Source organism: Lepidochelys olivacea, assembly GCF_965140295.1.
Source record: "Lepidochelys olivacea isolate rLepOli2 genome assembly, chromosome: 7".
Classification (NCBI taxonomy): Eukaryota; Metazoa; Chordata; order Testudines; family Cheloniidae; genus Lepidochelys; species Lepidochelys olivacea.
The window spans coordinates 52,736,906-52,761,852 of NC_140417.1; the positions used below are offsets into that span (position 1 = coordinate 52,736,906).

The 24,947-nt window shown below is 46.4% G+C and overlaps 1 protein-coding gene across 6 annotated transcripts in view; it reads right to left on the reverse strand.

Moving 5' to 3' along the window:
- The window catches only part of LOC311524055 (uncharacterized protein), a 127,716-nt gene that overhangs the window by 89,433 nt on the left and 13,336 nt on the right, over positions 1-24,947 (reverse strand). For 5 of the 6 annotated variants that reach the window (XR_014712474.1, XM_084634796.1, XM_084634797.1 and 2 more), the window contains exon 2: positions 9,182-10,008. Coding sequence is in view for 5 of the 6 variants with exons in the window: in XM_084634796.1 (XP_084490922.1) it covers positions 9,182-10,008 (827 nt within the window). In the remaining variant the exon portion in view is untranslated. The remainder of the gene's footprint in view (positions 1-9,181; positions 10,009-24,947) is intronic. The other variant, XM_084634798.1, reaches the window with a different exon arrangement.

Consider the following 24,947-nt stretch of genomic DNA (forward strand, 5'->3'; position numbering starts at 1 on the left):
GTTAGGTTTTGTTTTGCTGTTGTCCTTTGGGAGACACCATGACCAATAGCAAAGGTTTGCCCTCTGCTTTATTCTCTATATTTGGTGGCAATTCTTGGGACAGAGCAACTTGAAGCAAGTGTTGGTGGGTGAGCTGTAACTTCTGGAAGAGGGGATTGCCTGCATGCTGTTTGTGACTGCCTCTATTCCACACTATGTAGCAAAATAGCTTCCGACTATAACCTGATTCTGCATTACTGATTTCTCTTCCACTGGGAAGCTGACTTGGAAGGCCCCACAATTCCACTGTCACTCAGCAGAGGGGCCACTCTGGTGCCAGCGTGAGAAGCTGGTGTCAGAAGAAAGGCAACAATTTTGTCCAGTTGCATTTTCTGCATCTGGCTGCCTTGTCTGGCAAACACATTAGTCTTCTTTATTGTAATAATCTGTTGAACATCCCACTAACAAATACACACAGAAGCTCATTTACACATTGGCTCTGCCTGTCGATGGGCACGTGATATGAGTAAGTAAAATAAACCCAGATTTTTACAAAAGCCTCTGCTCTAAAGTTTATCTTACGTCAGAAAGTTAGTTGCCTCTACAAAAGTGGGAAGTTCACTCTGTGTCCTTTCTCACAGCAGTACACATTTTTTGGGGAAATACAAACCTCGGGTCTCTTCCTGTCTTTCCATTATGTCAAAAAGTTCTTGGTGGGTTCAAAAACTAATCAGCATCAGGATTATTTTTAAATAAACAATGATACAATGTTATTTATAAAATCTGTTCTTATGTTCAAATGGTTTTAGGTCTGAGTCTGTGACGTAAATCCTGTGAAATCGTATTAAATAATGTGACACTGCATAAATCAGGAATATTAGCTCACTTTCCTTATGATTGGTTGCACTCTTTTGTGGGCAGAACTATTAAAAAAGGAGTCAGGATGGATTTTGATCTAATATAAAAAATGTATGTTTAAAACATCAGTGTAGCAGAAGGGAGACAGGGATCCAGGAGCATTCAGAGAACAGAGAATCAATGTGTTCCTTTTAGAAAAAAAGAAAAAACCCTGTGTTCTATGAACTCTAGCCACAATTTTCAAAAATGACTAGTGATTTTTGGGTGCCCAACTTGAGACACCCAATTTTCAGAAAGTTCTGAGCACTCACCCTTTGAAATCAGTCCCCTTTAAGCTGCCTCAAGATGGGCTCCTCAAAATTGCTGGGCACTAGACCTGTTTGACACTTGAAATTTGTAGTTTGCACAAAATTTTAACATTCTGAAAACAGGTTTTGGTCTGAATCAGGACAAAACCAAATATAACTGAAATTTCCTGCAAATTGGAATTTCTGAAAAACTTCTTTGACTTTCCCCCCATTTTTATATTTATTTCCTACCATATCAGTAGTAGTGCATAATATGTCAGTTGAAATATTCTATTGTTGTTTTTTTTTGTTTGTAAAATCATTAAGGGAAAAAAAGAGGAAAGAAAACCCTGATGCTCACATACTGTGTACTTGGGGCAGGAAGGGATCAGGAGTCATCTGGCTTAGATTCTCAGCTGGGGTAAATTGCCCTACCTCCATTGACCTACGGGGGTGTGGCTGGAGCACACTGCACTACAGCTATTCTCTCCTTTCCTGGGCTTACGGGAAGCTGTGCATTTGTGCGCCTTATGCTATGGGGCAGCCAGGGGCCTACCTGGCCCTCAATGCAAGTCAGACCAACTGTCCCAGGGTGATTGCGCCCCTTTAAGGGAGAGGATCTCAGTCCTTCTGTGAATGAGCAGTTGTGCCCTGGCTAGGCCCAATTAGCAGGCAGGGTAGCACCTCGGCTCAAGAGTAGGTCTGCCAACTTTGGTTGGACGAATTCCTGGAGATTTCATCACATGACATAATCTTTAAGTAAAGATTAATCTTTAATTCCTGATGACTCCAGGACAATCCTGGAGTGTTGGCAACCCTACTCAAGAGATAGATAAAGGATCTTGGGAGCCAAGAAGGAGAAGAGTAGGCCAGGTGAAGGGAGGCCCGGATGATTGTCAGTGCCAGAGGAATGCCCAGGGAAATGGGGAGATATCCCAGGAGGGTTGTGATAATAACAATAAGCACAGGGTGGGTGGACGCTATTTATGTGGATCCTTCCTTTGGCCCATTTGAACTCTAGCAGGGGCTTCTGGGGCTGAGCCCTCCAGGCTGAAGGATGATTGAGACTCATGAAGAACCTGGAGTCACAGAAAGGGGAGGAGCCAGAATCTTTTGAGTTATGGCATTGAACTTTATTTTGTGATCTGAGATCTGCATATTAGTAGGTTTTCTTAGTCTAACGGAGCACTGGTAATGGGGAAGCCAAGGGGTGGGGGGCGCTCTGAGATGGTGACCTTATGGCAGCACCCTTAGGGTGCTAAAACTAACGCTCTTCTGCCTAGGAGCCCTCATTGGCCCTCGGAAGGAAAGAATACCTGCAGTGCAGTGTGCTCTAGCCATGCCCAAGAGGTCCATGGAGTTAGGGTGATAACCCAGCTGACGATCTAAATCAGATTAAAGATCTAACTGGGCTGGCATGCTGGCCACTCAGATTCCCAAACAATTCTTCAGAGTGCAGGTAATCTGAGTTATCCTCTTGGGTAATCTTCAATTTAAGTGATTAGCATCATCCTATAGCTATCCTAGCAAATGCAAATGAAGAAAAGATGATTTATCTAATACCTAATACACAGGGCCTGCTGCTCCCGCCAGCAAAAATTAAACATTCTGCTTTTATGGGTATTTAAGGTCTGAGCCAAAGCCCTTTGAAATTATTAGAAGGCTTTCTTTAAGGGGCTTTGAACAGGCCTTTACTTTTCAGTGCCTCTCTTTGCTAATAGCTCCCAGAGCTCCAAAACATTTGTTCATCATACTAGAGGAGAAAATGAGGACTGAAGGATTTTAAGCATCAGGCAAGTCCTAAAATGTACTGCAACTGCCCTGCAGTTACAATGCAAGTTCATTGCCTCTGTCCTTCAGCAGTGGGGGATATACCTGGAAATGGGTACCTTCACTGCACTGCTGGTGCAATACATCTGATTTGGATTAGGGTTATGTCTCAGTTAATTTTTGATGTGCCTGAAACTGACAGAGCTGATGTCAAGCACAGAAAGTTTTTGATTCGGTAATAGAGCAAATTGCCTCCCTAATGATTGCTCAGCAAGAGACGCCATGTGGCCTTTCCAGGAATTTCTTTCAATAGACTGGAAATATTTAAGCAGCACTCCCTAAATATCATCATCTGGCTCATGCAGCATGCTGCTCGGAACCTGCTGTACAACGTCCTGGGGTCAATCTTTCTAAAGGCTAGAGAGAGAGCTAGGCTAGCTTGCTGTTGTGCCACTGTACAATTACAAAACAGATTCCATTGCAAGTCCCATTCCTTCCAATTCCATATGACTGTAGCTTCCTTGAAATGTTCATCATCAGAGCTGAAATTTTCCATTATTCCTACCTGAAGGTGATTATTTTTAATAATGTTTGAGCAAAAGCCATTTTTGACATCATGATAAATATATAGCAGTAAAAAAATATATCCACTGCTGTTCTGGGATGGAGGAGACAGGGATGGACAGACGAGGAGCAAAATAAAAAACAGCTGAGTTTTGGGAATTTAGGGGGGACGAGATCCTGCTGTCAGATCCATTGGCTTAAATACTGAGTGGGCCAGATCCCATGCTGGTGTAAATTAACATGGCTCCATTGACTTCAGCAGAGCTATGCTGATTTACACCAGCTGAAGATCCAACCCAGCAACTCTATGGTGAATTCAAGGCATTACTCCAGATTGATGTAACTGAGAACAGAAGCTGGCCTAGACCTCCTCACCGACCAAGCCCTAAACATTTGGGTGCCTGATCCTCAGCTAGTGTGAATCAGCATAGCCCTTTGGACCTGGCCCTTGTTTTTAAAATTATAAATATCTGAAAATGCAGGCCTGAGCATCCACAGGGGAAACGTTTAAAATTGTAGCTACAGTCTCTGGGCAAGATCTTCAGCGGGTTGGGTGCAACTCACCCTAGCTCTTTGGACATTGGTGGAGCTACACTAGCTGCAAATCTGTCCCTCAGTCTCTAGCTATTTGCCTACCACCTGTGGCTGGTATATAGGTGCTGCAAGAGGTTTAAGTGCAGTTGGTGCTGCCAGGGGACAAGGACCTCCCTTGCCTAATCTAGATGTAATCAGGACTCGTGATTGTGAGCATCTCATCAATGCTCTGTCCTGCTCTGGGCTCTACCATGGGCTGTTAGTTTGGTGCATACCCTGGGATTTTCTTCCATTATGGCTCTTTGGAGAGTGCTGTGGGGAAGAGCTGGATCTTATGGCATGATCTGAAGTTGGCATGGGGAGGCTTTTCCTGGTCTCCAGTGGGAGGATGTTCTGGAGTCCTGAGCCACACAAATAAAGTTCACACAAGGCTTAGGCTTATTAAAAGCTTCCCAGAAAAGGTGCTGAGTGCCCTGAGAGGCTTGGACCCCTTCACCCACTCACCTCCGAACTCCCACTGAACTCAGGATCAGACCATAATCTTGTAAACTTTGCACGGTGTGTTGCGTGTTAGGATGAATGTGAGTGAAGGATGCACTCATGGATGCACACATGGATGCAAGCAAAGTCAAGTGCTAGGCACCATCCACTAGAGTGAGCTGTAGTGCTTCTGCTCTCTTACTTCCCAGAGAACAGAGTCAAATATGTGGGTGTGTCTGAAGATAGTAAAAGCAATGAGTTTGTAGCCCTCTGGGAAAGCAGTTTGGGTACAGCAGATAGGGCGTTGAACTGCACGGGGAGTCAGGACACTTGGATTCTAATCCTGGCTCTGCCACCCATTGCCGTTCTTGTCTTTTGGGACTGTAAGCTCTTTGGGTATGGAATGTCCATCCTTGGGATCTGTACAGCACACAGTACAGTAGGGCCCCAATCAAGTTCAGGGTCATGAGGTACTAACGTAATAATAGGTGTCGTCTTGCTCCTACTCTCAGGCAGGATTAGCTTGGAGGCTGTGCTCTTACTACAGGCTTTGGTTCTCCTCTGCACCTTGCTCGGCTCACCCCTTTCTATTGCGTGTGGCTCTTTTACCCACAGCGCTCCAGGATCCCAAAGAATGTGCAAGGCAACATTTCAACAGCTCTGGAATGTTATTGCAAACAGCACATCCTGGGCTTGGAATACTCAATTAGTGATGTCATAGGCTGAGTGGAAAACACTTGTCAGTGGAAGCTGACGGCTTTGTTAAGACTCCTGAATAACAGGAAACAGAGGACTCATTCTGTACTTTTCTAATCTTCCCCACCCTGTATTTTACTTTGCTTTCCAGGAACAGCCATGCTCACTGATAGCCTGCAGCTTCCCCTGAGTGGCACACCCACACTATGGAAGTGGTACTTGACTGTGATGCCCTCCTGTGGCTTTCTCCTTCTGTCCTGTACCATACCAGTGTCTAAAGAGAAATATTCCAAGGGACTGGGTTGAGTCAGGGGATTGGTAACAATGTAATCAGCTTGAGTTGATGAGATGAATCCAGCCAAAGTCAAAATTTATCACCATCTGATATGGCTGTTTGATGGCTTGCAGCTCACTTCTCAGTGGACAAGTGTCCACATCACAAACGCTGCCACCACAGCTACCCCCTATCTTGGCAGTTGCAGTAGAAAGGCCATGAATGAACAGGCCATGGAGACAGGTGGCCCCTCCAAGGAAGATTTGCAGAAGAGAGGACTCTTGGGCTGCTGCTACCCAGACTATGTTTGTCCTGTAGCTACATGGAGATGCAGGACTGTCATCCTGGCACTTTTCACCAGCATGAAATGGAAAAACCAAACCAACCCCCCCATTCTATTTAGAATTGGCTGGACAATAGGGGGCTCACTTTGCCAAGCTAGCCAAGCAGATCAGGATAGAAAGATACCACTAGGGGGCATTCCAGTGTAACAAGGAGATTGCATTTAAAGGACATTTGGGCCCTTAAGGTGAGTCTGGATCTAGAGTGGAGTTTGGATCCTGAGCTCCATGTTGTATCCAGGGCGCCTTGATCAACAAAACAGAGGTCGGGAGCCACAGGCTCAGTTGTTGTAAATATAATCACTTCAATGGGAGTACATTACTTACAGCAGCTGAACATCTGGGCCACGGCTTTTAAAAGGTTTTCAATCCATCCTCCATTTGTTGTACAAAACCTTCCTTATGGCCTAACATAGAGTCTTTATCTTGCATCATGCTAGTTCTAGTAGCTGCTGTTCTTGACATGCTGCGTTATTTATCTACTCCATTAATATGCACTGTACCCTCTTCTAGCATAAATCACTGCTGCATTAGTACAGCTACAAAAAAATTAGCTTCTTGGCATTGACTTAGAGCTTCACAATTCAGCCAGTGAGGATATTAAAAAGGAAGAACAAACCACAGAGGCAGCTTCATTTCCTCTTAAGCCTCTTTAGAATTTACTCTTGGGTTTATGTCAATGCTCCCTTTAGTGGGAAACTGAGGCTCCATTTCACAAAGTATTTAAAGTACTTTTCAGGCAATAAATGTGGTTGTCTGATGGGGTCACCACCCCAGTTTCTGCAGAACTCTCCTGCTCTTGGAGCCGCCCCTCAACTCCTTGCCCCCAAGCTGGCCTGTGCCAGCCCCTTTTGAAAGGTCCACCCAACCAAATTTCTATCAAATCTCTGTTACTTTAGAAAATATTGCTTAATGTGTTTTTATATTGGTGGCTTGTCAGAGAAGGCAGTTAGCTACAGGGAGCAAGGGGCTGTTCAGTCCTACAACATGGCATGTTTGCTGTGTACGTCAAAGAGGAGAACCTGTCTTGTACTGAGGACTGTTGGAATTGCAAGTTGTCACTTTAAAAGTGGGCAGGGGTGGGGGGCTGTTTCCTGATCTACCTGCCGGCTAGGGAGCTGAAGCAAGCAGGCAGTCAGCCTAGAATAAGATGGGGAGAGCTGTGCCTCTCTGCCTCAGGAAGCATCCAGCTTTGTTTCTCTGCTTTCGATTACTGTGTGTTGTTCTTCTGGATTCTAAAAAATAAAGTAGTGTTACAGTGCAACCTCCCATTAGCAGTATTTGATATTTTTATTTGACTTCCCTGCAAGTATGCCATGAACATAGCTGGATCCTGTGGGTCAGTCTGTTATGAACTTCCTCAATGTTCAGGACTGTCTGGCTCAGTATGGAGACAGGAGATAGCTAGGAGGTTTGAGTACAGATCTTAGCGATCAACAGACAATATCTTTATGAGGGTTCCAAATAAAGTATATTTATGATGTATGTGTACAGCGTGGTGGGGAAAGTGTGGGTGTAAGCTAAGGCCATGATCCATCACTACCTTTCATTTTAAATGTAGTCTGTTTATTGGAGGCCCCATTGTGCTAGGTTCTGCACACACACATCATGAGAAGACTGCCCCAAAGACTCACAATCTAAGTTTAAAGACTAAGATTCCCACAAATTGATTAGTGATTTAGGGTGCCCAACATGGGACACCTCCTGGGGCTGAATTTTGATAGAGTGGGTGCACAGCACTTTCTGTCTCAATTTGAACCCCCCAAAAATGGAGGCACCCAGAACCACTAGTCACATTTGAAAATCTTGGTGTGGGTGCTTAAACCCAGATCTCAAAGGGATTTAGAGACCCAACCCTCACTAGAATCAATGAGAATTAGGCAAATGGCAGGCCTTCGCACTGCTCTGGTGCTTGTCTAAAGCTATGTCTACAATATAAAATTGTCTACCTAACTTACAGCCACCGCAGTTATTAAATCACTTGTGTGTGTACACTTTGGCTTCTTGTGTTGGCGGTGCACGTCCTCACCAGGAACGCTTTTATCGATTGTATTGTCAATGTGGGACATTGCGGGACGGCTCCTGAAGGCTAGTAACAAGTCGACGTACAAAACGTAGTGTGTACACTGACACTGCATTGACCTAACTACATCAACTGTGACTCTATGCCGCTCAGGGAGGAGGTATTATTAAATCAGCGAGAGAGGCACGTAAGTCAGCAAGAGCCAAATTCAAGCGAAGACACTTCCACGGCTAAGCTGGCACAAGGCAGCATACATCAACCTAACCGCATAGTGTAGACCAGGCATAATAGATGAGCTATTGTCGGGGGAGAAGGGCATCAGTAGAAGAGTTTCACCATTGTGCATCTTTCAGCATGTTCAGTGTGTTTGCAGGATTGTTTGACAAGGCCGTATAGCTCCTTCCTTTTGATCACAGTACACTTTGGTCTCTCTCTCAAGAATTAATTACTTGATTATATTTTCTCATTGCTGGATCTTGAAAGCAGATGCATAAGGTAGCAAGTCAGTAGTCTGTCAGCACATGAAGCAAAGCACTAGAGCAAACTCATGCCAACAAAGAGCAGCAGCAGAAAAAGTCTTCTTATACTCAGTGACTGAAACACTTTTCTAGCTGCATTTCAGACTCAGCGGGTGCACATTCTACGCTGGGATGGAGAAGCAAATAAGTCCGTGAAACTGGCCAAGCTTTCGAGGAGAAGAATGCTCTATGCATATGCAGCACCTTCCACCTACTGATCTCAAAGCACTTAGGTTTCTGCTGCTCTTGTGTGATATTTGCTACTTAAAATGGGATCTTTGTCTTAAAGCATGAATGCAAGCAGCCCTGCAGTATTCCTCTCATGCATTTAGCCCGCGTTCACTCACTATACACTGTTTCCAGTAATAGGGATGACCTGGCCCTGAAGGTGCACTGTATTATCAAATTTCTAGGCCTGTGACCTCCACCTCATAGTAACCCAGGTGGTGCTATACCATGAGATGGGCTAGCATGCTCACCACTCCCCCACCCTTCAAAATGTGTGTGGTTTTAATAGTAGCAGCAACTCTACCCTTCAGCACAAGACTCTCTGAGCCAGAGCCTCAGCTGGTGTAAATTGGCCTAGCGCTATTCACTCTGTGTTGATCTTCACCAGCTGAGGCTCTGGCCCTTATGCTCATAAGTTCCTCAAAAATGTCATTTCATGTAAATTACAGGCCCTTAAAATCAACTGCAGTTCTCTGCAGACCATAATACTTTAGAGTGGGGGTTTACAAAGCACTCAGAGTTGGCCTAACTCTGCTCCCATTGAAGTCAATGGGATTTTTACTTATGCAGCTTAGACTAATTTGAAAATCCCACCTGTAGCATTCCAACTTGCATGTGTGGTTTCTTACCTCACTTAATCGACAGCACTCATCCATGTACTCATCCAGGCTGTCGCTTGTGGGATATTTTTTGAGCTGATGTCCATGGAGCTGAAGATCTTGCATGCTCCCAAAGGTCTCTTTGTAATGGTTGGTAGTTGGCCTTTGCTTTTCTATGGGGGCAGCAGCTGGAGGAGTGACTTTAATGGAAAGGTCTCTCTCTTTCCTGGGTTTCTCTTCCAAATATTGTCCTTCACTTTGGCCAAAAAGTTTATTAGGACTTTCTCCCTCCTGACAGTCCCTGAAAACTTCCAGGGAAGCTGTAGGGATCTGCACCACGTCTGCTGCCTGGCTGTAATATTCAACTTGCTTTTCACTCTCTGAAGTACACTGGCTGGCTTCTCTGATGTCTTTACACTTTCTCATTGTGACATGGTCAGTTCCTGGAGAAGAAGAGGTGCTAAGCACTCCGGAGTCACAAGATGAGTCTCTGGTGTGAAGCACAAAGCTCTTCTCAGAGCCCGTTGGTGTAGACGGAGAATTAGCTCCACTTGGCAATTCAACCCCAGAATCCTCTGATTCAAATTTGGAGAATCTGTGAAGCTGGCACTTAGACTCTAAGGTGCTGAGGTCAGACAGGGTGGCCACATATTCTGGTTTTGCAGAGGTGTCACTTGTGCCCAGATTTCCCTGGCATTCTAATAGGATGTCGACTTTGGGAAGCCTGGATTCCGCTGCAAAGTCCATGGCTGCAGGTGGCTCTCGTGTCAGCCCCTGGGTTTGACTCCCTTCGTTGCTCAGTATCTTCATGTTGGTCAGCACTACCTTGCCCTTGGATGGTGGGTTCATCTTGCCTGCTAAAACACAAGCAAGCTGACAGTCACAAAGAATTGCAAAATTCAGTCTGCTCCATAAAGCTTCCACTGTGGGGAAGAAATGGCAAATCATCTCCTTACACTCTTTCAAAACAAATCAATCGTGGGCAACACTTATTCTGGAAGTTACAGCTTCAGAATGTGGCACAGCTGTTTGTTACATTCATGGCTTGTGCAGGCGTTAGACAAACTTCAGATGCCTGAGAGTAAGTTTCAATAGATTGTGTGTGTGAGGGAGGGAGGGAGGGAGGGAGGGAAGGTGCCTTTTCCCAGCAAATTCTATTATATACAGAGAGAAAATGTCTCCTGCCACAAATACAGGTTATTAGTATGCAACGAAAGGCTCTCCACAGCAACGCAGTATTAGGGGCAGCACAGGTCTGTGTACCTAGATCCTATAAGCAAGTTTCTTATAGACCTAGTACATCAGCAGTCTTGTGTTTTATGGACACAGTATCCTTCAGGGAGAGTCATAATTGCACATAATGTTCCCGAATGCTGAATTTTTCATGTGGGTATAGGACTTAGCTGACAGTTGTGAAAAAAAGACAAAAAGAAAAGGAGTACTTGTGGCACCTTAGAGACTAACCAATTTATTTGAGCATGAGCTTTCGTGAGCTACAGCTCACTTCATCGGATGCATACCGTGGAAACTGCAGCAGACTTTATATACACACAGAGATCATAAAACAATACCTCCTCCCACCCCACTGTCCTGCTGGTAATAGCTTATCTAAAGTGATCATCAAGGTGGGCCATTTCCAGCACAAATCCAGGTTTTCTCACCCTCCACCCCCCCCACACACAAACTCACTCTCCTGCTGGTAATAGCCCATCCAAAGTGACACTCTCTACACAATGTGCATGATAATCAAGGTGGGCCATTTCCTGCACAAATCCAGGTTCTCTCACCCCCTCACACCCCTCCAAAAAACACACACACAAACTCACTATCCTGCTGGTAATAGCTCATCCAAAGTGACCACTCTCCCTACAATGTGCATGATGACCAAGGTGGGCCATTTCCAGCACAAATCCAGGTTTTCTCACCCCCCCACCCCCATACACACACAAACTCACTCTCCTGCTGGTAATAGCTCATCCAAAAAGTGACCACTCTCCCTACAATGTGCATGGTAATCAAGGTGGGCCATTTCCAGCACAAATCCAGGCTTTCTCACCCCACCCCACCCTTTTTTTCCCGGGGACACACACACACACACACACACACACAAACTCACTCTCCTGCTGGCAATAGCTCATCCAAACTGACCACTCTCCAAATTTAAATCCAAGTTTAACCAGAACGTCTGGGGGGTGGGGGGGTAGGAAAAAACAAGGGGAAATAGGCTACCTTGCATAATGACTTAGCCACTCCCAGTCTCTATTTAAGCCTAAATTAATAGTATCCAATTTGCAAATGAATTCCAATTCAGCAGTTTCTCACTGGAGTCTGGATTTGAAGTTTTTTTGTTTTAAGATAGTGACCTTCATGTCTGTGATTGCGTGACCAGAGAGATTGAAGTGTTCTCCGACTGGTTTATGAATGTTATAATTCTTGACATCTGATTTGTGTCCATTTATTCTTTTACGTAGAGACAACAACATACTAATCCACTGAACAACATACTAATCCACAGAGGCCTCCCTACCAACACTACAGAAAGAAGGATTCTAGGTGGACTCCTCCTGAAGGTCGAAACAGCAGACTGGACTTCTACATAGAGTGCTTCCGCCGACGTGCACGGGCTGAAATTATGGAAAAGCAGCATCACTTGCCCCATAACCTCAGCCATGCAGAACGCAATGCCATCCACAGCCTCAGAAACAACTCTGACATCATAATCAAAAAGGCTGACAAAGGAGGTGCTGTTGTCATCATGAATAGGTCGGAATATGAACAAGAGGCTGCTCGGCAGCTCTCCAACACAAGTTTCTACAAGCCATTACCCTATGATCCCACTGAGAGTTACCAAAAGCAACTACAGCATTTGCTCAAGAAACTTCCTGAAAAAGCACAAGATCAAATCCGCACAGACACACCCCTGGAACCCCGACCTGGGATATTCTATCTACTACACAAGATCCATAAACCTGGAAATCCTGGGCGCCCCATCATCTCAGGCATTGGCACCCTGACAGCAGGATTGTCTGGCTATGTAGACTCCCTCCTCAGGCCCTACGCTACCAGCACTCCCAGCCACCTTCGAGACACCACTGACTTCCTGAGGAAACTTCAATCCATCGGTGATCTTCCTGATAACACCATCCTGGCCACTATGGATGTAGAAGCCCTCTACACCAACATTCCACACAAAGATGGACTACAAGCCGTCAAGAACACTATCCCCGATAATGTCACGGCTAACCTGGTAGCTGAACTTTGTGACTTTGTCCTTACCCATAACTATTTTACATTTGGGGACAATGTATACCTTCAGATCAGCGGCACTGCTATGGGTACCCGCATGGCCCCACAGTATGCCAACATTTTTATGGCTGATTTAGAACAACGCTTCCTCAGCTCTCGTCTCCTAAAGCCCCTACTCTACTTGCGCTATACTGATGACATCTTCATCATCTGGACCCATGGAAAAGAAGCCCTTGAGGAATTCCACATGATTTCAACAACTTCCATCCCACCATCAACCTCAGCCTGGTCCAGTCCACACAAGAGATCCACTTCCTGGATACTACAGTGCTAATAAACAATGGTCACATAAACACCACCCTATACCGGAAACCTACTGACCGCTATTCCTACCTACATGCCTCCAGCTTTCACCCTGACCACACCACACGATCCATCGTCTACAGCCAAGCTCTGCGATACAACCACATTTGCTCCAACCCCTCAGACAGAGACAAACACCTACAAGATCTCTATCAAGCTTTCTTACAACTACAATACCCACCTGCAGAAGTGAAGAAACAGATTGATAGAGCCAGAAGAGTTCCCAGAAGTTACCTACTACAGGACAGGCCTAACAAAGAAAATAACAGAACGCCACTAGCCGTCACCTTCAGCCCCCAACTAAAACCCCTCCAACGCATTATTAAGGATCTACAACCTATCCTAAAGGATGACCCAACACTCTCACAAATCTTGGGAGACAGGCCAGTCCTTGCCTACAGACAGCCCCGCAACCTGAAGCAAATACTCACCAACAACCACATACCACACAACAGAACCATTAACCCAGGAACTTATCCTTGCAACAAAGCCCGTTGCCAACTGTGCCCACATATCTATTCAGGGGACACCATCACAGGGCCTAATAACATCAGCCACACTATCAGAGGCTCGTTCACCTGCACATCCACCAATGTGATATATGCCATCATGTGCCAGCAATGCCCCTCTGCCATTTACATTGGTCAAACTGGACAGTCTCTACGTAAAAGAATAAATGGACACAAATCAGATGTCAAGAATTATAACATTCATAAACCAGTCGGAGAACACTTCAATCTCTCTGGTCACGCAATCACAGACATGAAGGTCGCTATCTTAAAACAAAAAACTTCAAATCCAGACTCCAGCGAGAAACTGCTGAATTGGAATTCATTTGCAAATTGGATACTATTAATTTAGGCTTAAATAGAGACTGGGAGTGGCTAAGTCATTATGCAAGGTAGCCTATTTCCCCTTGTTTTTTCCTACCCCCCCCCCCCCACGCCCCAGACATTCTGGTTAAACTTGGATTTAAACTTGGAGAGTGGTCAGTTTGGATGAGCTATTGCCAGCAGGAGAGTGAGTTTGTGTGTGTGTGTGTGTCCCCGGGGAAAAAAAGGGGGGGGGGATGGGGTGAGAAAGCCTGGATTTGTGCTGGAAATGGCCCACCTTGATTACCATGCACATTGTAGGGAGAGTGGTCACTTTTTGGATGAGCTATTACCAGCAGGAGAGTGAGTTTGTGTGTGTGTGTGTGTCCCCGGGGAAAAAAAGGGGGGGGGGTGGGGTGAGAAAGCCTGGATTTGTGCTGGAAATGGCCCACCTTGATTACCATGCACATTGTAGGGAGAGTGGTCACTTTTTGGATGAGCTATTACCAGCAGGAGAGTGAGTTTGTGTGTGTATGGGGGTGGGGGGGTGAGAAAACCTGGATTTGTGCTGGAAATGGCCCACCTTGGTCATCATGCACATTGTAGGGAGAGTGGTCACTTTGGATGAGCTATTACCAGCAGGATAGTGAGTTTGTGTGTGTGTTTTTTGGAGGGGTGTGAGGGGGTGAGAGAACCTGGATTTGTGCAGGAAATGGCCCACCTTGATTATCATGCACATTGTGTAGAGAGTTGTCACTTTGGATGGGCTATTACCAGCAGGAGAGTGAGTTTGTGTGTGGGGGCGGGTGGAGGGTGAGAAAACCTGGATTTGTGCTGGAAATGGCCCACCTTGATGATCACTTTAGATAAGCTATTACCAGCAGGACAGTGGGGTGGGAGGAGGTATTGTTTCATGGTCTCTGTGTGTATATAATGTCTTCTGCAGTTTCCACGGTATGCATCCGATGAAGTGAGCTGTAGCTCACGAAAGCTCATGCTCAAATAAATTGGTTAGTCTCTAAGGTGCCACAAGTACTCCTTTTCTTTTTGCGAATACAGACTAACACGGCTGTTACTCTGAAACCTGAAAAAAATTCATGTAATCAGACAATCCCTTAGTGATTATACACATGCAGATGATGAAGAGCCCAAGTAATTTAAGGTAAGATCAGCATTAACTTAAACTCAGAATTTTTCCTCCTATTCGCCTGTCTTTGTCACGCCCTAAAAGCAGGAATGAGCAAAACCAAATCTGGTTCTTCTGGCCACTCACATGTATTTTGGGTTAAAATGAATAATTTGCATTCTATTTGGGTTGCAGTATGGATAGCCATAGTAACAGGCAGTGACTTGGAATATGAACCATGCACTTTGGGTGCTTGCTACTCTCTGTATGGTTTAGGTATGAAGTTCTCCCCAGAAGTGAGAGTAGTTCATTTAAAGAGAAATGACATGGGAGCAGTCTTGACCATCAGTGTTTGCATATGAATGAAGAAGCTTTGCTTTCATGGAGAATGTTTCATAGAGTGAGAACATCCTAGCAGCAGGATTTATTGGATTGTGGAATTGTCTCCTGAGGACCATGCTGGAAACCCATCACAGGAGTCATTTCAAAATAGACCAGGCCAAATGCTAGGAAATATATTGAAGAACACAATGCCAGTTTAGGCTCCCTTACATTCAGTTAAACCCATTTGTTGACATAAGGGATCCTAACTTTACATGCTTTTATACCCTCTCTGGGCATTGCACTGAAGCATGAACAGGTAAATGATCGCCAGCTATGTCTAGGGCAGTTTTCCAACCTCTCCAATGGCAGACCAGAAGTATTAACCCTTGGAGGATACTCAGAAGGATCCAGATAGAAATAGAAGGAGGGATCTTTGAGCAAGTGGGAATAGGTCACTGCCTTAGGGCAATTTTCATTGGTGTGAGGGCCCGCAGGCTGTGGAGGAGAACGTGTAATCTCCTCCCACATGAGAGGACAGGGTAAGGGAAAGCCAGAAAACCCATGGTTCATGCATCCAGTGCCACATAAAGAGCACCTTCAGATCAGAGCCCCCAACATTGCCCTTGGAAGTGAGGGAAGTTGTTTCCAGACATGGGGTCAGGTTGTGATACTTCCATGTACACTGCATTGGACCACACATCACAAATTGCTTTTCTAATCAGTGTTGGGGTATCACAGTGTCTTTGGTGAATGGCCTCTGGCAATTGGCAATATCCATTTGCCTTTGATACCAGTTGCTGTTTTACAGTGGGAACAATACCTCTTAATGCCAGTCAGTGACATTCAGGGCTTGGTTCTCCTCTCACTTTGCTCCAGATTTACCTCTCTGTAAATGAGAAGGCAGTCAGGTCCCAAGTGTGTAATGAAGAGGTCACTAAGATAGTCCCTGCACCAAAGAGCTGACAATCTTTTATTCTGTGTTTGTACAGGGCCGAGAGCAATGGGATCTTGGGCCATGACTGGGGCTCCTTGTAGTACAATACCAATAATAAACAGTGATAACTATAGCAAACAGTGGCTGGAGGAGAAAATGAAATGTTTGTCACAGTCTAGAATTCGCTCACTTTTCACTTTCCCTCTGCACCAGGCCCCCGCTGGTGCAAATAGACATAGCTTTCCTGGGAGCCAGGCTGACTTGCACCAGCTGAGGATCTGAACCTCCATTTCTTTTGTGTCTTTCCAGCTAACATTTTACAACCCAAAATGCCCATTTCAATCCAAGATGGATGCAAACTAAAGCCCCGGTCCAATCCCTGGTGAACTCTGCAAAAGCCCAGATCCTGCATCTGTCACTGAACTTTGCCTCTTGGGGCCATCACTCATTGAAATATAATGTTTAGGTCACTGTGACACAGCACAGAGAGGGGCTACAATACCCCAGGCCGCACATATATACACCTGACATTTTACATCCTTTTTCATTTCCTTCCATTCCCTGTACTCTCTTCCTTCCTTTTTTCACAAACTATCATCCACGTCAGACTGCATTTCCTGATGATGTGATGGTTCTTCACTAGGAAGGAAGGGAAGAAAAAACTACAGCTAGAAGGAGGGTAGTTCAGTAGCATAGACACGTCTCAGAATGACCCAGAGACCCGTCTCAGCACCCTGCTCTCGTTTGTTCCTCCTCCTGCTGCTTTGTCCCATTGCTCCAGCTTTCCTTGCTAACAGAGTCACTGGGCCTCAATAAGGCCAAGCTGGATATTACAAAAACTTTTTTCAGTTTAACTGATGTGCCTTCCATCAGGATTCCCTGCTCCAGTTTAATAACATCATCTGATATTGTATATATAGTAGCAGGTTCGGTCACTTCAGACTGAGATTTTCAAAGGTGTTTTAGGGAGTATGGGGTCCAAAACCCATTGACATTCAGGAGAAATTGGGTACTTAACTCTAGTCCTCTATGAAGATGTCGGTATTATCAACAAAGGAACTGAACCTATACCCATTGAAGGCAATGGAGGTTTTGCCACTTGTCCCTGTCTTTACAGGAATTTCTCTCACTTGCCACTGAAATGCAGCTAGCTCTGGGATGGAGCCTGGCACCTATGCAGCAATGTACAGCAACACTACACAGTGGTTTAGGACAAGAGGAATGCCATATCCTATTGAAACTCCAGGGGAAACTTAACTAGGGAGCTACCTGAGCTGAGCTAACACCCTTACTCTTGTCACAAATGCCCCAAGAATGTAACTGACCACAAGGGATCAGGAACTAAGTTTTATATTTCACTCAAATAAAAGCACTTCCAGCAACAGAGTGCCTCACACCGCTGAGCTGGGGAAGGTTGATTCACTGCTGAGTCGGAAGCATGCCACCTTCTCAACCACAACCTCCTCTTTACTGACCCAATGACATTGCACCATTATCGCATGTGAAATAAAAGGATAGTGGGCATAATTGATGGCAGCACTATGCCGAATGGCACCTGAAACCGCACATAAAAACCAAGTTAGAATCAGGAAGAGAGGAAAGTTAGTGCTGGGTTTTATTTTTAAGAACAAATTATGCAGCCATCATCTTTCCACCAGAGAGAAAGAGTAATTATGGACAATAACATTCCTTTCCAATAGGCTTCTGAATTGCATCTGACTGTTAATCAGGCCATGATTTGCTTCACTGGAAAGTCCCTCATGGTCTTTCAATGTGTTCCTTATTTCTTGCTGAACTTTCCCCCTAGCCTACGCACAAACATTTTTGTCGGAAATGGGGACGCGCCATAATAAATTGAGATCTCCCTTGATACCAAAGTTGCTGTCAGATGAGCTGATTCGTAATGTTAAATGACTCTAAAAACACTGTGTAGTGTAGACAGGCTGGTGGTGGCAGAAGCAAATGAACAAATACAGAAGATGAAATCTGACCATCTAGGGTGCTTATGGGGCTCCTGTCACCATAGAACCTGAGCCTGAGCACCTCAAAATCTCGAATGGATTTTCCTTCAATACCCCTCAGAGCTAGGAGGATGCTATCCCCATTTTACAGATGCAGGACAGAGACTCAGGCTATAGCTGCAGGACAGAGCTTACAGCGGCGCAGCTGCAGCAATGCTAGTGCAGATGCTCTACACAGACGAGAGAGAGCTCTTCCGTTGACGTAATTACTCCAGACCCCGTGAGCAGCAGTAGCTACATCAGCGGGAGAAGGTATCTGCTACCATAGCACTGTCCACACCAGCGCTTAGGACGGTGCAACTTACGACATGCATGAGGATAGCTTATTCACATCCCTGAGCAACATAATTTATACCGCCGTAAGCTGTGGTGTGTACATAGCCTCAGTAACATGCCCAAGGTCCCACAGGAAATCCCTCCATAGAGGCAGGAATTTACCCCAAGTCTCATGCATTTCAGGCTAGCACCTCAACCACAAGATCTTCCTGTTTCTCCTTTCTGAAGGAACAATTTCTTTTTCATTTTCACTTAATGGTTCTGAGCCTGAAAACCTCATCCTTCCAAGGAGCCACTCCAATTTGCCAAGAGTGAAGAGAGCCATGCAGACTTTTCTGCTTCTCAGAGCTTTTAAGCAATGATTACAAGAGTGGTACAATCACAGCTCATATGTCTGAATATTAGCAAAGGGCCAGATCTTCAGCTGGTGTAAATTAACATCATTCTATTGAAGTCAATGGAGCTGTGGTAGTTAACACCAGCTGATAATCTGGCCCACTACAACTCCAAAGTCAAGTAGAGAAGATGGATCATTACCTACCTCTGTAGCAATGCACCTCTGGGACAGAATAAAGCAACCACACTGCACAAAGGTTTTTAAACACAGACGTGAAGCATAACTTCTCCAGTTCATAGAATCATAGAATATCAGGGTTAGAAGGGACCTCAGGAGGTCATCTAGTCTAACCCCCTGCTCAAAGCAGCAATTAAATCATCCCCAATTAAATCATCCCAGCCAGGGCTTTGTCAAGCCTGACCTTAAAAACTTCTAAGGAAGGAGATTCTACCACCTCCCTAGGTAACGCATTCCAGTGTTTCACCACCCTCCTAGTGAAAAAGTTTTTCCTAATATCCAACCTGAACCTCCCCCACTGCAACTTGAGACCATTACTCCTTGTCCTGTCCTCTTCTACCACTGAGAATAGTCTAGAACCATCCTCTCTGGAACCACCTCTCAGGTAGTTGAAAGCAGCTATCAAATCCCCCCTCATTCTTCTCTTCTGCAGACTAAACAATCCCAGTTCCCTCAGCCTCTCCTCATAAGTCATGTGTTCCAGACCCCTAATCATTTTTGTTGCCCTTCGCTGGACTCTCTCCAGTTTATCCACATCCTTCTTGTAGTGCAGGGCCCAAAACTGGACACAGTACTCCAGATGAGGCCTCACCAATGTTGAATAGAGGGGAATGATCACGTCCCTCGATCTGCTGGCTATGCCCCTACTTATACATCCCAAAATGCCATTGGCCTTCTTGGCAACAAGGGCACACTGTTGACTCATATCCAGCTTCTCGTCCACTGTCACCCCTAAGTCCTTTTCCGCAGAACTGCTGCCTAGCCATTCGGTCCCTAGTCTGTAGCGGTTTGCATTGGGTTCTTCCATCCTAAGTGCAGGACCCTGCACTTATCCTTGTTGAACCTCATCAGATTTCTTTTGGCCCAATCCTCTAATTTGTCTAGGTCCCTCTGTATCCTATCCCTGCCCTCCAGCGTATCTAGTTTAGTATCATCTGCAAATTTGCTGAGAGTGCAATCCACACCATCCTCCAGATCATTTATGAAGATATTGAACAAAACCGGCCCCAGGACCGACAGTTAGTGCTACAAAGCAAATTAACAGTGGTAGAACATGTTTACCCCTGTTGGATTTGGCCAGGCTACCACGATCAACACTCCCTGTGAAAGCTGCCAAGAGGTCTTGGTTTCAGATCCCATCTGAGAGATGGCTTTGCCAGACACACACAGCCTTCTACCAGGAGGCTGTGGCATTGATTCGACACTGCTAGAGAGAATCCAACCAATAATGACAGAATATTGTCTGTACCTACTTAGTTACTGATACCACTTCTTGCAGGGATGACTTTCCTTGGGGAGCTCCTAGGCAAGTATTGTCTCAGTGTAACTTGTGCTCTCTGTACTGTAGCCCCGCCCCCCCGCCAGCATGCCTCCTGAAGGGACTCGGGGCTGCCGGGGTGGCTGGTGCTGGGCTGCACTGCCTGCCTGGCACTCCAGGGCTGGCTGCCTGAGCACTGGGGCTGGGGGGCATGGTGGCCACACCGACCAGGGGCTGTGGGCACTGAGGCTGTGGGGGGCTGGGGCCTCGCCCCCCTGCCCCTGACTATCCGGCGCTGGGGTTGGGGGGCCACAGTGGGGGTGATTTGGGCTCCTGTTGGGGGGGGAAGGGGAGGGGAAGGGTCTCGGGCAGAAGGGGAGCAGGTCACAGGCCACCCATGTTCAGAACTCTTTTCCGTGCCTCTCCCTCAACTCCACCCGCACAGTCCTTTCCACTTTCTGGGAATTCTCAGTTTCCCCTTCACTCCACCCCCTTGGACAACTTTCAAAATAATAAATGGACCTTGTGGCAGGGCAGAGGTAAAACCCCTTGAATGCCCTGCCAAAATGCTGGCTAAGCCCTGCTTTCTTTCAAGTGCAGGGGCCCAGGCAGCCAGCAGAGAGTCCAGCTGCAGCTCACAGCAATGACTTGAGCTAAGTAGTGGCAGCGGAGCTGAGGAAGGGAAGGGCTATAAAAGCCCTGGAGAAAGCTCAATCAGGAGGCTAGGAGGGGATAGGAGGTTTATAGCTCTGTCGCCTCACCAAAGGCAAGGAACCTCACGGGCCAGGAGACCCTGGGTAGGATCTGAATGGGGATAGCTGTTGGGGGAATAAAAGGGACTACACAGTTGCACTATAAATAAAGACACAAGGGTGAAGCACTAAAGAAGGTGTTGGGACTCTTTATTTGGCCGGCCAACATAGGGCACAGGTATGAGAAGGTCGAAGCCTGTGTGTACCTTGTGACAGACCTACACATAGCTCTGAAAATCTGCCCTTCCCTGGTACCTCCTTACCTACAAACCATCTGTGTGTGTGTTGTTTCTTGTGCAATAAAAGCAAAGTTTTTGAATGGTAACTCATCTTCAGTTGTTTCCTACAAATTCAGATAGCCGGTACTACCAATACATACACAGGCCGTTTAATCATTTGCTTACTGGAATGTAAGGCCCCAGATGTCACCATTACTTCTTAGGAAAACTACATGTAATGTAACATTGCAGCACCAATCACAGAGATACACATTACTGGTTCTCATTTTCAAAGTGGTGTCTCAAAGCCTCCCTGATTCAAATTACCCCCTTCTGGGCTCCTGTGATAGCCCTGGTGTCTCGCTGCTGAAAATCAGCAGCCAAGAGATCTGCCTCAACACTCTACCCCTGAGCAAACCTTTCACCCTTAGCTTCACAAATATTATGCAACATACAACACACAGGTATGACCATGGGATTATTATTCTCATTATGGTCTAACCTGCCATAAAGGCATCACCAGCGCACCTTTAATCTGCCAAAGGCGTATTCCACTGTCATCTGTCACCTACTCAGGCTGTTGTTGAACTGCTCCTTACTGCTGTCCAGGTTTCCCATGTAAGGTTTCATGAGCCATGGCTGTAAGGAGTACACAGGGTCTCCCAGGATCACTTTGGGCATTTCAACATCTCCCACTGAAATCTTCTGGTTTGGAAAGGAAGTCCCCACTTCTAGCTTTCTATATAAACCAGTGTTCCTGAAGATGCGTGCATCATGCACCTTCCCAGACCACCCTGCGTTGATGTTAGTAAAACACCCATGGTCATCCACATGCGCCTGGAACACCATGGAGAAGTATCCCTTCCTATTGATGTACTCAGTCACAAGGTGATCTGGTGCCAAAATTGGAATATGTGTGCCATCTATTGACCCTCCACAGTTAGGGAAACTCATTTTTGCAAAGTCATCCACTATTTCACACGCGATCCTTCGTAGCGGGATGCAATTAATTGCCCTGCACACTTTCATTAACGCATCCCCAGCAGTCTACTTCCCAACTCCAAATTGATTTGCGACCAACCAGTGGCAGTCTGGAGTCACTAGCTTCCAAACAGCAATTGCCACATGCTTCTACATCAATAGGGCAGCTCTCATTCTGGTGCCCTTGCACCGCAGTGCTGGGGCGAGCTCCACACACAGTTGCAGCAAGGTGGCTTTCCGCATCTGAAAGTTCTGTAGCTACTGCTCATCATCCCACACCTGCATGTGGATACGATCCCACCATTCTGTGCTTGTTTCCTGAGCCCAAAAGCGACGGTCCACCCTATACACCTGCTCTGTGAATGCCAAAAGCAATCTAAAGTTGCTCCTATCCGGATCACACAGAATGTCAGGCACCTGGGAGTCTTCTTTAGTTAGGAACGTCACGATTAACTGCACTGCCATCCGCAGTGTCTTCATGAGAGTTAACAGAGCATAGGGGAGCAGGGCTGGATCCATCCCTTCACACAGAGATGCCAGGGTGCACAGCAAAGAAGGGCCATTGAAAAATGCCACAAAAGAAAGCCGACAACCCATGGAGTGCTGGGACAGAAAGCAATGCTGCGTGGGACATTGAGCCTGGTTCCAAGATGCGCCATGTACCACTCCACCTTCCCTCAACACCTACCGACAGAAGGTGTTGAGCTGGACTGTGGGATGGGTAACCACAGTGCATTGCTCACACTGTCAATGATAGTGCCCCAACTGTGGACACACTCTGCTGACAGAGGGAGCAAGTGTGAACATGACATTTTGATTTTTATTATGCCAATTTTTATGTGTCGACATCACTTTTGTCGACAAAACTTGATAGTGTAGACAAGACCTTAGCCTCCTTTTCCAAGCACATTTTTCCCTCTTAAACAATAACTAGTGACAGTTGGGGCAGAGCCAAACCCAAGTGCATTGGGTGCAGTCTGAGAAAAGGAACAATGATATTCCTACACGTCTAAGTAGGCAATCACTATCAAGCTGTTTTCTTTGTTTCTTCAAACCTAGGGGGAAATGACTCCTGGGCCTGAATACCCTGCTCCTCCTCCTCCCTCCCCACCTCCCACCCCCAGTCTGCTGGCACCAAGGCACTCAGAATCCACATCCAGATCCAACTCTTGCAAATGGCCTCCAACTTTATTCTGGGCCAAGCCAGAACCCACATTGAAATCCACAAACTTGGGAGTGTTCATAAACCAGATCCAAAGTGTACACCTTCAGTCTGTCTCTAGAGGAAAAAAAATAAAGGCCAAATTCTGTGCCCAGTTACACCAGTGCAACCCCAGTAAAGCTAATGGGGTTCCACTAGGGGAGCGGAGAACAATATTTGGCCCCTGATGCAAAAACTCAGAGCTTATCTCACAAACTATAAAATCCCTCCACTATTTTTAAATGTCTGGATAGAGTAGGCATCTGTGTAGGGCTGGGGTCACCACATTAGAATCCATACACTTCAGCTTGATTTGGGTACTTCTTCTTTGGGACCCCAATATTTTTACCTTCCTTTAAGGTTCTGTTCTTCCTGAAATGTTGCCATCCTATATATGTAGAAATGACAGTACCGGAGTCTCACAGAGCTGAGTGTTCAGCACTCCACTTGGTATAGGTGTGCGTTCTGCCCTCGCGAAAGGTGCCCGACGGGCAGTCTGATAAGTACCATAAGCAGTGGTGGCAGCACACCAGTGGGTAGCCAACTGGTGTGCCGTGACCTGTGTTCATAATCATCTCCCTTGTGCCTTGTGCGCACCCCACCTGTTTGCTGTGTCCATCCGCTGTCTCTCATTACACCGCATGCAAGTGCTTTGGGACAGGGACCAGCTTTTCCTTGTATGTGTACAGTGGCTAGCGCTCTAAGGGACCCGATCCCTGACCGGGTCCTGCAGGTGTTACCGTAATACAACTAAATAAATAGCACTAATAATCACCACCCTAGAGTGACGCATTCATCTTAGCTACAGAGCAAGGACGGCATTGCTAGCTTCCCACGTGCTGTCCTACTGTATGCCTCATACCTTTCCCGGAGGCACCTACCCTAGGAGTGAGGGGCTGCTTCAGTCCTTGGCCATGATGCTGATGCTGCCATCAAAGGCACATCCTGTGATGTGGCTGTTGCCTACTAAGACCCCTTAACTCCATCTATCACATCCAGTAGCACCCCCCAGCAGCCCCTGACCCCATCCCCAGCAGAAGCCCCAGGTGGGGGAAGCCCCAGAGCCCCCACCCATTCAAGACAGAAGCCACGGGGTGGCAGGGGAAACCCCCATGCCCAACCCCACTTGCCAGCAGAAACACTGCAGAGGCAGGACAGGAAAAGCCCCAGCGTCCAACCCTGCTCCCCCGCAGAAGTGAAAGGAGCGGGGGAAGCCTCAACACCTGGACCCCTGCTGCAGCCCTGGGACTGGAGGAGCTCTCACTTCCTGCTGTGTCCCAGGTCAAAACTCAGGGACAGAGCTTCTCCAGTCTTGGGGCTGCAGTTTGGGTGGGAGAACGGAGCAAAAGGGGTTGTGGAGCTGGGATGGGGGGACCCTGGGTGGAACAGGGGCAGGCCCCAAGGAAGGGGCAGTGGGCTGGGCCACAGGCAGAAAGTGGCCCCCCACTTGCTCTGGCCTAGGACCCCAGGAAACCTTAATCTGCCTCTGATCACATCCCAGGTACCACAGTAAATAAATAATAATCATACCTAGCTTCCCCCTCAGCAGATTTCAAACTACTTCACAAGGGACCTCAGTATTAGTATCTCCATTTTACAAATAAGGATCCTGAATACTAAGAGAGAAAGTGATCCAGCAAAGTGGTGGCAGAGCTAAGACTAGAACCCGGGTCTCCCAAGTCCCCATCCAGGGTGCTCTTCACTAGGCCA